Source organism: Sceloporus undulatus, chromosome 2 (assembly GCF_019175285.1).
Source record: "Sceloporus undulatus isolate JIND9_A2432 ecotype Alabama chromosome 2, SceUnd_v1.1, whole genome shotgun sequence".
NCBI lineage: Eukaryota > Metazoa > Chordata > Lepidosauria > Squamata > Phrynosomatidae > Sceloporus > Sceloporus undulatus.
Window position 1 is genome coordinate 160,289,746 of NC_056523.1, and position 12,437 is coordinate 160,302,182.

Below are 12,437 nucleotides of genomic sequence, written 5' to 3' on the forward strand. Positions count from 1 at the left end.
TTAAAAATGGACCGAGTGGCAATACCCTTGTTTTATGGATAGATCTGGAAAGGAAGGACTGCCCTAGCGATTATGTGGTATTATAGAAACCCAAGCCAACACTAAGCTTGTAGTAAGACTGGGTGTCCACTAAAATAAAGTTTGGATAAGCATTTTATCAGTATATGGAAAAGTTACTTCGTTGGACTACAATTTCCAGTATCATTCAACCAGCATCACTTGTTTTAAAACATTTTTTCATTTTTTTTCATGTTGTCTTATGAACCAAAATTTGTCTTAGAAAATTGAAATGGTATTTTACAAATGTGACAAATCTTTATTCAGTAAAAGATAATAAATGGACAAAAGATAACTACTACATGGTCCAGGTAACATTCAATAGGAAATTTTTTTCTTGAAAGAATCCTATCCAAAATAATTAGTCTATACAAAAGCACCCCATTTCATTAAAGGTGCATACTCATAAATGGAAGAAGGAAAGAATTAAAATATAGCACTTAGGGTTTTTTAGAATTGGCTTCTCTGCCATAATAGTTGGCCCTGCCCCCAGGGACAGCTACAGTTTCAAGGCAAACTTGGGCAAACACAGCTCTGGTGGGCTCCCTCCTCTACTGGTAGGCCATAGTGTATTTTCTTGCAGCAGTGGCAGGCAGTGGCATCTCTGGTGTGTGTGTGTGGACAGCACCACGTGACACCCCAGATGAGGGGTGACACCCAGTTGGGCCCTTCTCCCTCTTCGAAAGGGTGATGTGTGCCCTTCCTGGCTGCTGGGTCACAGGGCTTAGTGCAAGGGAAGGAAGCCTGATGATGGAGGAAAAGGAGAAGCAATGCACAACCCTTCTGTCCCCTCCTTCTGTCTCACTTGCCCAGCTGCCCTGGGCAGCCTGCTGGATGATGGGGCCATAGAGCACCTGGGGATGGAGGCAAGGCAAGGGACAGGCAACTGGTGGGGAGAGGGGAAGACAGCTGGGGAGGGGGGTTTAGGTAAGCAAGTTAGGGGGAGGGAGCAGGATAGCCCCCCCCACCTACATACTGGATGACACCATAGGTAGCGATGCCACTGGTGACAGGCGTGCTGGGTGACTCCAGCATATCTTTTTAATCCATCACATTCCAGAACTAATGCTGCCCATTGTTTCTCAAGATTCCTGGGCTCTTTTTTCTCTCCAAAAGAGGCTTAGGCTAGGTGTCAGCAGTGTATCTGCCAACTGCTTGAGCCTTAAAAGCAGCCTAAAGATATCAACTGTAGGCACCAGCGTTATATTCACCCCTGTCCTCCCCCACCCAGCTTTAATAATACACACAAACCTATGCCAAAATGGAGGAATTCAGTATTTTCTTCAGCACTCACCCTGCATGCATGAATATGTATGTGAGGTACCTCCAGGCCTGAGCACGGAGCTGAGGATGATATAACAATGAGTTCTTCAGATATAAGGGGTGGGTGACTTGCAACACAAACCTATCCAATACCACTCCATTGTAAATAAAGAAGGCAACCTAGAAAAGAAGGGAGATGTAACAGTTAACCATAATCCATTCAATTAGGGGCATCAGAACCTGCATTTAAGGAAACATACAAGAACATTGCAGAAGCATATGTAACTAAAGGCCTGGTCAGATCTACACCTTCAAAAGTCCACTGTACAAGTAGAAAAAGGAGTAGTCACTATATTGTTGCCTGACCTTTGATTATGACCCCCTGCAAGCCATGAACCTGCAACCATGCTTAGTGTCAATGTGAAAGGAAGGCATGTGGTCAAAGATCCTACTGCAAAAGCATGACCCCACATCAGCCATGGCTTCCAATCCTGCATAGGAAGAACCTGTCACATATGCACATGTACAGAAGTACAGTCAGCCCCCCACATCCACGAATTCTTTATCCATGGATTCAAATCATGCATGTCTTGAAAATATTCCAAAAATATATAAATTCCAAAAAGCAAAACTTGATTTTCCTGTTTTATATAAGGGGCGTCATTTTACTGTGCTATCATATGTAATGGGACGTGAGCATCCATGGTTTTGGTATCCATGAGAGATCCTGGAACCAAACCACAGCAGATACCAAGGGCCCACTGTAATCCTCTTCCTACATTCACACAGTTCATACTGACATCAAATCCAAGCAAGTACATACAAATCAATGTAACTTTTCAGATTCAACTAAATGCCACTGTATTGCTTTCAATGCAATTTAGTTGCAATCAACATCTGCTGGATATGTGTAATATCTGTTTCCACATATGAGGTCTGGTAGTTGTTTAAATCGGTTTGTAATGCAAAATGCAGTTTTGGGATAAAACAAGGATGTTTTGGGGGCTGCCACTCCCATCATACCTCACTAGTGAGTATGTTGACTAGGGTTGCAGTCCTGTAAAACCTGGAGGGCCATATGCTCCTGAACTAAATGGTACAGACACACACTGTTTAACTCTCTTTCTCTCTTCCAGGTGTTCTACCCTGTCAGCAGAATTCTACAGAAGCTGAAGCTTCCAAATCCTCTTCAGGAGATGAACTCTGATCTGTGAGATTATCAAGGCATGAATTACACAGGGCTGTATAATCAAGGAAAGAGTGCATGAAAGCTGTATGATGTGGCCATGGTCGTACATGTCTTGGTTACTTCCCATTTGGATTACTGTAATGCACTCTAAATGGAGCTGCCTTTGAAAAAGTGCTCAGAAACATCAGTTCACCCAAAGAGCTGCAGCATACATACTGTACCCTTGTTGTAACAGCTCAATTGACTGTTTGTTCGTTTCTGGGCACAATTCAAAGTGCTGGTTTTGACCAATAAATCCCTAAACAGTTTAGCTCTAGGTTATTTGAAGTACTGTATCTCCCTTTATAAGCCCATTAGAGTGCTAAGACCATTTAGAGGCCCTTCTCTCTGTCCCACCACCCTCTCAGCCTTGTTTGGTGGGAACAAGGAAGATGGCCTTCTTGATGTCTGCTCCCAGACTTTGGAACTCACTCCCTAGAGAGCAAGGATGGCCCCATCCCTGCTGTCCTTTCATCAGGAGACCAAAACATCTTTGTGTCATCAGACCTTTTCAAACTGATGAGGGTAGGGCTTTTAAACATGGTGCAATTCAAATGTCAAAGTTTGTACATATTTTAATACATTTTACTATTTTAAATAACTGCCTTGAGTTTCTATATAGGGAGAATGGAAGGATATAAATTAAACAAACAAACAAGTTGTATGCTCCCCTTAACATAGTTGCAACCTGATCATCCAGAAACACCCCATGCCAGACTGTACATCTTCCTTCTTTGTGTCTCTCAAGAAGATAAAATGTAACTCCAGGTAAACAGGCCAACATAACTCCCCTGAATTTTGGCTTGCCTAAAGATACTTGCCTCTACAATGGTAATGGCAATCATGAACCAAGGTGGAGGGCAGCAGGTGTAGCTGTCATAATACCACTTCCGATCTATCTCGCGTGGCAAAGTCTCATATGCTACATGTCGAATGAGCCGCTGTGAAAGGCTAAGTCCCGTCTCCTCTAACAGTGCCTTGCTGCACAACCTCCTGTTCCCTTGCAAAATGGCTTGGCGAAAGCTGTTGGACCTTTTGTTACTCATCTGAGGAAAAAACAAGGAAAGGAAAGGAGAAATTAAAATGAAGAAAGTAAGCAATCTCAGCTTGCTGAGAGTTTGACTGTGTTCTCAGAAAATGCCATAAAAAGATGTCCAGAATTGAGAGATGTAAATAAATAGGGGCAACAAGAATCCAGACCAGTTTACCTTATAGCCCTTTCTACTTCCCGTATTATGGCATATCCAATCAAATCAACATAACTTTATCGCATTCCACAAAAAACTGTTGGTTCATACAAATGAAATATAATAAACTCAGTAACAAAGGTTTAAAACACACTGCAGAAATAATCCAGTTTAAGACGGCTTTAACTGCCCTGGCTCAATGCTAGGGCATTCTAGAAACTAGTTTTGTGGGACATTTAACCTTCTCTGTCAGTGAACTCTCATGCCACAATAAGCTACAATTCCTCAGATCCTCTAGCACTAAGCCAGGGCAGTTAAAGCAGTCTCAAACAGGATTATTTCTGCAGTGTGTTTTGGACCAAAGTTTCTGTTTGCCCAAACAATTATGGAGAATGGTTTTTATAAAAATTAGTAAGTGGTTAAAACAGGTTGTGTAGGATTACTCTTTCACAGATACAAAACATGTCATTTGCTTATTCAAAAATATAATTCTATAAAATAACATAATTTGATGTCTTAATCTGAATCAAAAAAGATAAAAGGATGATTTGTCATGCTTTATTCTGAAATGCAGACAATTTAGCAATTTATTTTGTGAAAAAAATGTGATATTGGTGAGAAAATTGTGATTACCATGTCAGATAAAGCCAGGAATTGAATCTAGTCTCATATTCAGTCTTCTTAATCAGTATCTGGAAATCTGAAGGAAAGCTTTCTTACAGTGACAGTTCTAACACCATAACATACATTATGATTAAGTGCAAGATGACTATTAAAAATGTCAGGTTGGCTATACTGAGTTTTATTTTAAAAAATGGAAATGTTCCCTTATAAAGAATGATTGAAAATAAATTCTTAATTTAACCATAGAAGTATTTTGAATATATTTAAATGGTTGCATATAAATTCACACACATTGTCAAGAGGACTGTCCAAAAGTTGCCCACCATCATTTCACGTAAATCTATAGTATTACATAAATTAGCAATGGTTTTCAATATGGCTACAGCATACTTAATTTTGTTGTTAACTGCCATCAGTCTACTTTGATATATGGGGACCCCGTGAATGAGACACCGCCAAGTCAACCTGACATCAACAGCCCTGCCCAGGTCTTGCAGACTCTTCCTTGGTTGAGTCTGTGGTTGAGAATGTGGTCCTTTCTTTTCCTACACTCTTCTACCTTACCAAGCATACTGTCTTGTCTAGCGAGTCGTGTCTTCTCATGATATGGTCAAACTATGACAGTTTCAGTTTAGTCAGTTTGACTTCTAGAGAGAGTTCAGGCTTGATTTGCTCTTGTTGTTGTTAACCACCCTTGAGTTGATCTGGACTCATGGCTACCCTGTGGATGAGACACTTCCAAGACTCCCTATCCTCCATTGCTCTTCTTAGTTCCTGAAAATTCATACCCATGGCCTCCTTAATGGAATCCACCCATCTAGCATGTGGCCTTCCTCTCTTTCTACTTCCTTCTACTTTACCTAGCATTATTGGTTTTTTTCCAACCAGTCATGCCTTCTCATGATGTGGCCAAAGTATGACAGCCTCACCTTAATCATCTTGGCTTCCAGGGAGATTTCCAGCTTGATCTGTTCTAGGATCCATTTGTTTATCTTTTTGGTTTGTTATTTTTGGTTTGCTTAAGGACACATTTATTTTTCTTTTTAGCAGTCCGTGGTATCTGTAGAACTCTCCTCCAGCATTACATTTCAGATGAGTTTATTCTATTCATATCAGCTTTCTTCACAATCCAGCTTTCACATACTTACACAAAAATTGGAAATACAATGGCATGGACAATCCTAACGTTAGGATTCCATGATATGATTTTATACTTCAGAATCTTCTCTAGTTTCTTCATACGTACCCTTTAAAGTCCTGGTCTTCTGATTTCTTGGCTGCAGTCTCCATTGTGACTAATGTATGGGCCAAGATATGGAAAATCTTGAACTATTCCAATGTCTTCATCGTCTGTTTTAAAGTTACATAAATCATACGTGGATATTATTACATGGCTTTCATCATACGCTGAAAGCCACGAGGGAGCCCACGGGAGCACGCAGGGTGCAAGGGGAGGCACATTCCATTAAGGCTAATGGGGCGCGGCCCATGGTGCATGTGTGCCACCACACCACTGTGCCGTGCACAAGCCCCATTATTTTCATTGGGGCTTGAGCATACACTTTTTTTACGCAGGTGTGTGTGTGTGCGTGTGTGTGTATCCATGTCCAGAATGGATCCCCCACAGATATGAAGATCTGACCATATAAAGCACTGGTTGAATTTCTTCTAATATTTTTTGGTGTACTCTCTTATCCAATGTATTTTTTGGTGTATTCTATTATCCAATGTATGTTTGCAATATGATTCCTAGTGTCTTTTCCTTTCCTTAACTTAGCTTGGACATCTGGACATTCTCACTCCATATATGGTAGAAGTCTTTGTTGTAGAATTTTGGGAATCACTTTGCTCGCATGTGAGATTAGTGCAATGACCCTGTGGTTATAGCAATAACTGATGTTCCCTTTCTGGGGCATAAGAATGTATATTGAACTTTTCCAATTTGTGAGTAATTATTTTGTTGCCCATATTTGTTGACAGACCTTAACTAGAATTTGAATGGATTCTGACTCTGTTGCTTAGAAAAGCCCTATTGGTATGCCATCTGTTCCTGGCATTCTATTTCTCCCAAGTGCTTTGAATGCAGCTTCCACTTCACTCTCTGAAATAGTAGGTTTGCTTCAAATGGTTCTTCCTTGAATGAATCTGTTATCCTTTCGTCTCTTTTATATAGTTCTTTACGCTATTATTTCTTTACGCTTTTTATTTCTACTTGCTCATGTAATGCATTTTCCTGCTTGTTGTATATCATCTCAACACTCTTGATTTAAACTTATCTTTGATTTCTCTGATATTGTGGTAGAGGTCTCTTGTTCTTTGGGTGTTTTGTTGTTGTTGTTGTTCTTGTCACCATCTTCTTTTCTATCTCTAGCAGTTCTCTTTGTCCCTATGCACAAGTCACTGTACAGTTGTATCCAGGGTTCTGACCTTATTGCTCTCCCCTTTTGCTTCTTGTCTGTTCTTAACTGCTTGAAGAGTTTCCCTGTCATCCATTGAGGCTTCTCTTTCTTTTTGGTTACAGATACTGTCTTTTTGCATTCCTCCCTGACAATGTCCCTGGCTTCAGTCCAGAGTTGTTTTGGCTCTGGGTCAATTAGGCTTAAAAGTGCAAATCTTTTTTTCACATTATCTTTAAATTCTATGGGGATGTTCTTAAGCCTGTATTTTGGCGCAATGCTTCATTCAGTGTTCTTCTTTAGCTTTGTTCTAAGTATTGAAACCTACAGTCCATGGTCTTTGCCACAATCTGCTCCTGGTCTTATTTTTGCAAAAAGAATGGAGATTCTCCATTTTCTACTTCCAGTTAGGCAGACTATTTGATTTCTACTTTAGCCACCAGGTGATGTCCATGTATACAGTCACCCCTTTTTATTTGGTTGAAAGCATTTGCAGTGAACAAACTGTTGGTCTCACAAAATTCAGTCAGTTGGTCACCTCCTTCTTGATCCTAGGCCAAATTTTCCTCGAGTCTTTGATTCTGATCTGTTTCCTACTTTTGCATTCCAATCACCTACAATTATCAAGAAATCCTGTTTTGATTTTTGGACAATTTCTTTCTGGACTTCAATGTCAAATCTTTCCATTTCTTTTTCTTCTGCCTCTGTAGTTGGAACATAATCCTGAATTATGGTTATATTGATAGGTTTCCCTTGAAGTTTTAATAAAACTGGTTAAACCTTGCATTATATCCCTTGACTGCTTTTGGTACATCTCTTTGCACTATTTTTGCCAACCCATTTCTTTGGTTTTCATTTCCTCAGTAAAACACTGTATCTGACTCAAAATGTCTAATTCCTCTTCACTTTAGCTCACTCACCCCAAGTATTGTAACATTTATACATTCTGTTTCTTGTTTTAATATGTTTAGCTTTCCCTGATTCATGTTTATCACATTCTATTTTCCTATAACATTTGTTGTACAGCTTTGGACTTTACTTTTATTTCTGAATATGTCTGCAGTTCTTTTGGCTTGAGTACAGTTGTATCACTAGTCACAGTGATAGCTATCCTCTGCTCTATCCCAGTACCTCATTGAACTCCTTCCAACCCAGGAGCTGTCATATTCTGACACTATCTATTATATTTTGGATTATCTCATTATAGGATTTTAATGGCAAATGACATTAAAAAGGGGTTTACCATGCCACCTTTTGTGCAACGCTAACAAGTGTTAGCTATGGTGTCATTGTTTCTGAGAGATCATCCTTCAGTGCTGGTGCCCAGTAGCTGTTCCACATATTTAGTCTGGTTCCTCAGCAAAAGCCTGTTTGACATGGGAGACCCTACTAACAGCACTGCTGCTATCAACATAGCCTCGGCAGAATACACAATCTCACCACCGTGGAAAGATTGTGCCATGGATTAATTATTAAAAGAATTAATCCTGATGCATGCTTAATGCTTAATTCTATTCTCTATACTACTTGTTAGAGGCAGAGAAATATCTCTTTTCTCCCAGTATTAGAAATGCCTCAAGTAACTGCTATTGAGCTTTGTAAAGAAATGGATTTTCCAAGAGTAAGCTGTTGACAACAAGCTGGACACAGGCACTGAGTCCATTGTAAATCACAGATACCTTTTGTTTTGGCATGTGCTGTTCTTGTTCATACATTCCTGCATAGGAAAGTACAGCAAATATATATGATGCTCCGAGTACAAGCACACTATAAAAATTCTTGGGCAATTTCCAAAACTCTTTCTAAGAGCCCTTTGCTCTGAATACACTACAACTTTCAGTTGGCATCTGCTTATAGAAGGCTGCCAGGGCCTTTCTCAGCATGGAGGATAAAGCATGACAGCATTAGCATCCCAGGGTTGTTTGTTGTTATTGTTTTTGGACCACTTTCTTTTTGGCGCACAGCCTCAGGAGTTCAAAGTCTGAACCTTCTGTTTTCAGACATACAGTGCATATCGGGTAACTGCTGCAAGCAGAGCCAAGCTGCTTAAAACATACTAATCATTACTGTGAGCTACTCTGACACAATCACAGTTGTGAATGAGAATTGGCGAGCTGCAACCTCCAGGAAGCAGCTATTATGTGGCCTTACAGGATATATTTGTATTTATTAAAATATTTTAAAACTCCAACTAGTGTGATTCTGGCTTTCACTTTATCATTTCTCTCACCCTTGTTTATGAAGGCTGCATCTGCACTATAGAAATAATCCAGTTTAACACCTCTTTAACTGCCATGGCTCTATGCTGTGTAAAAAATTATGGGAACTGTAGTTTGTTGTACTACCAGAGCTCTCCAACAGAGAAGGCTAAATGTCTGACAAAACTACAGTTCCTAAAACCCCATAGCACTGAACTGTGACAGTTAAAGTGATGTCAAACTGGGTTATTTCTGCAGTGTGTTATGTAGCCTTAATCATGTTGGGCAGGTAGAGATATTCACTTTCTTTTTCCTTTTCTTTTTCTTATTGGATTTTATGTGATAAGGAAAGGCAAGGAGCAAAGGGGTGACATGAGTGGGTTAGAAGTGGGAAGTGATAACATCTGGACCCCTGTAAAATTACATGATGAATAAAGCAAGGCAATTGCACAATAAAAGCCTCTTCTGGAAGCACCCCAAATAAACATAATCCAAAAAAAATGTATTTATTTTTTCCTTAGGTATGCTAAGGAGAGCCTTATTTAGTTCAAAAACCTGGGGGGCAAACTCTTGGTGGGATTTGATGAGATAACACAGCAATTAACTTTCAAGTCTGATGTCTTTAAAGCCCAGGATGGGTTGTGATCATTCCAAATGCATGGAGCAGAAAACTTAACATATTCCTTGACATTTATAAAAGAAAGTTACAAGCTTAATGTTCTCCCTATAACAGTCATCAAGGCTCCTGAGTGCAAGAGAGGAATGTAGGCTGATGTACCTTGCATGCGTAGATTAATTGTCCTTGGATTTTCTATATCCTGGCTCAGACTTACTTCAAATTGTGTATCATAGTCAAGATAACAGAAGACTAGGGCCGCATCTACACTGCAAAAACAATCAAATCAGTTTGACATCACTTTAACTACATGTGTAACAGGCTCAGTGCTATGGAATTCTGGGAATTATAGTTTTGTGTGGCATTTCGCTTTCTGTCAGAGTGCTCTGTTGCCACATTACAGTTCCCAGAATTCCATAGCATTGAGCCATGACAGTTAAAAGTAGTGCCAACCTAGATTATTTTTGTAGTGCGGATGCAGGATAGGACTTGGAAGGGCTTTGAAGGCACTCAAGTATGTAGATATATTGTTGCATATCAAAGCCAGAATCATCCTTGTCATAGTATTTTCCATTTCTATGTTTGGATTTCATGACTCATTGGAAAGACTTGGCAAAGTAGAAGGCAGTAGGAGAAGAGTGAGACTGCATTACAAGTGGGTGGATTTAATCCAGAAAGCCACAGCCCTTAGTATGCAAGACCTGCCGTTCATAACAGGGTTTCTTGGATTCTTATTTATAAGGATACCACATGAGGAAGGCAACTTGAGGCCAACTAACAACAACAACAACAACAACTGCTGAAAAACAAAGGCAGACCGAAATATTTTGCAGCTGAAAAGGAAAACCCAGAAGGCAACACTTGCCACTCCAACACATAAATATTTGTTTTAAGATTGTGTCATGGAAGGAATGAATTATAAATAACACAGGTTCAACAAAACTACATTTCAGAGTTACTTGTTGGTTCGTTGATTCGGTTTGCAGATGACTAGGACATCCAAGAATGGAAGTGTTCCTTCCTTTACTTTTTCCATTGTGAATTGGATGTTAGGGTGGCTGTTGTTCAGGTGGTTCAGAAACACAGCCAGATCTTCTTCTCCATTTGGAGCCATGGAGAAGAAGATCTGGCTGTGTTTCTGAACCATCTGAACAACATTTGGGCCACATAGTGTACAGAAAATCTACACACACAGACAGATTCCTACACAGCAATTCCAACCATCATCCAGGACAAAAAAGAAGCACAATAAAAACACCGGTAAACTGGGAAAAACGGATCTGTGAACCCCACTTCCTGGAAGATGAATTCAAGCACCTGGACCAGGTTGCTTGAATTCTACAGGCTAATGGTTATTCCAGCTCAGATATCAGAAGGGCTGCCAAGCCCAGAAAAACCCAGAGGAATGAAGACAAGCAGCCACCAAAAGAGAAAGTACTTTTACCATACATCAAAGGAGTCACAGACAGAATAGGGAAACTGGTGAAGAAACACAACATCCAAATGGTTTACAAACCAACCAAGAAAATCCAGCAAATGCTGCACTCAGCAAAGGACAAGAGAGACCCTCTCACAGCCGCAGGAGTTTACCACATACTATGTAGCTGTGGACAAGTCTACATAGGGACCACCAAACACAGTGTACAAACACAAATCAAGAACACAAGTGACATTGCAGACTGAGAGCCTGAAAAATCAGCAGTAGCAGAACATGTTATAAATCATTCAGAGCATAAAATACTGTTTGAAAACACTGAAATTCTGGACCATGCCAACCACAACCATGTCAGGATGCACAGGGAAGCCACTGAAATCCATAAACATCTGGATAATTTCAACCGGAAAGAAGAAATCCTTAAAGTGAACAAAGTTTGGCTACCAGTCCTGAAGAATAGCAAAATGGGGGCTCGGCAAATGCAAATGAGAAACCACCCAGGGTCAGGGGCTTTCCCAGCAGATAATGACCACCAATTAGCAGACACTAATTCTCTTTGCATAGCCTCCCACCATGAGGCCCTGCCATAAACAACAGAACAATGCACAGATTAACATGGAATTCCTCCAGACCCAGGGTCACACAGTATACAGTATATATATCCAGCTCTCTTCCAGGCCAGCATTCTCTGAAGATGCCAGCCACAGATGCTGGCAAAACATCAGGAATAAACTCTTCTAGAACATGGCCACATAGGCCAAAAAACCCACAAAAAACTATTCAACCACTTTACTCAACAGCTTTTCTGAAACCAAATAAAAACAGTGTTCTTCCCTATCCCATCCTTTGCAATCCTAAGCAATCAGGCATCAAATTTCCAGTATGGATCATACTATATTCAAATTTGATTGTGGTCAGATTTGATTCTGTTTATCTGTGTACTCCTTTCACTCTCAATGGTGTTTTGATACAACAGAGAAGGCATACTTGCATAGACAACTAAGCCTAACTTCAAACTTGTCGTGTGGTGCTGGATGTTCTCTATGTTGGCTGCCTTGACAATGGGAGCATGACTCAATGCTATGGAATTCTGGGAACTAAAGTTTTGTGAGACATTTAGCCTTCTCTGTCAGAGAGCTCTTGTGCCACAACAATCTACAATTCCCAGAATGTCATAGCATTGAACCATGGCAGTTAAAGCAGTGTCAACCTGGATTATTTCTGCAGTGTGGATGCAGCCTCAAAAAGATCAGCAAAGGTGCAATTTTTATTTTTTATCATTTAAGTATTTTTTAAAAATCAGACTTCTATCTTCAACACCCCATCATCCTCTACTGCCACAGGCTAACTTAGGTGGCTGTTCTCCAGTGCTTCACAGCCCACCCACTGTCTGCTGCAAACAGGGACGTACCTAGGATTTTAGGAAGGGGGGG

The 12,437-nt window shown here is 40.3% G+C and overlaps 2 protein-coding genes across 10 annotated transcripts in view; both read right to left on the reverse strand.

Annotated features, from left to right (window-relative positions):
• Positions 1 to 12,437, reverse strand: part of MCRS1 (microspherule protein 1) — a 554,896-nt gene that overhangs the window by 305,211 nt on the left and 237,248 nt on the right. The gene's annotated exons all lie outside the window — the stretch shown is intronic.
• Positions 1 to 12,437, reverse strand: part of RHBDL3 (rhomboid like 3) — a 242,750-nt gene that overhangs the window by 49,595 nt on the left and 180,718 nt on the right. For all 8 annotated transcript variants that reach the window (XM_042448660.1, XM_042448656.1, XM_042448655.1 and 5 more), the window contains 2 exons: positions 3,370 to 3,594; positions 1,352 to 1,500 (listed from right to left, as the gene is read on the reverse strand). In XM_042448660.1, the coding sequence (XP_042304594.1) occupies positions 1,352 to 1,500; positions 3,370 to 3,594 (374 nt within the window). The remainder of the gene's footprint in view (positions 1 to 1,351; positions 1,501 to 3,369; positions 3,595 to 12,437) is intronic.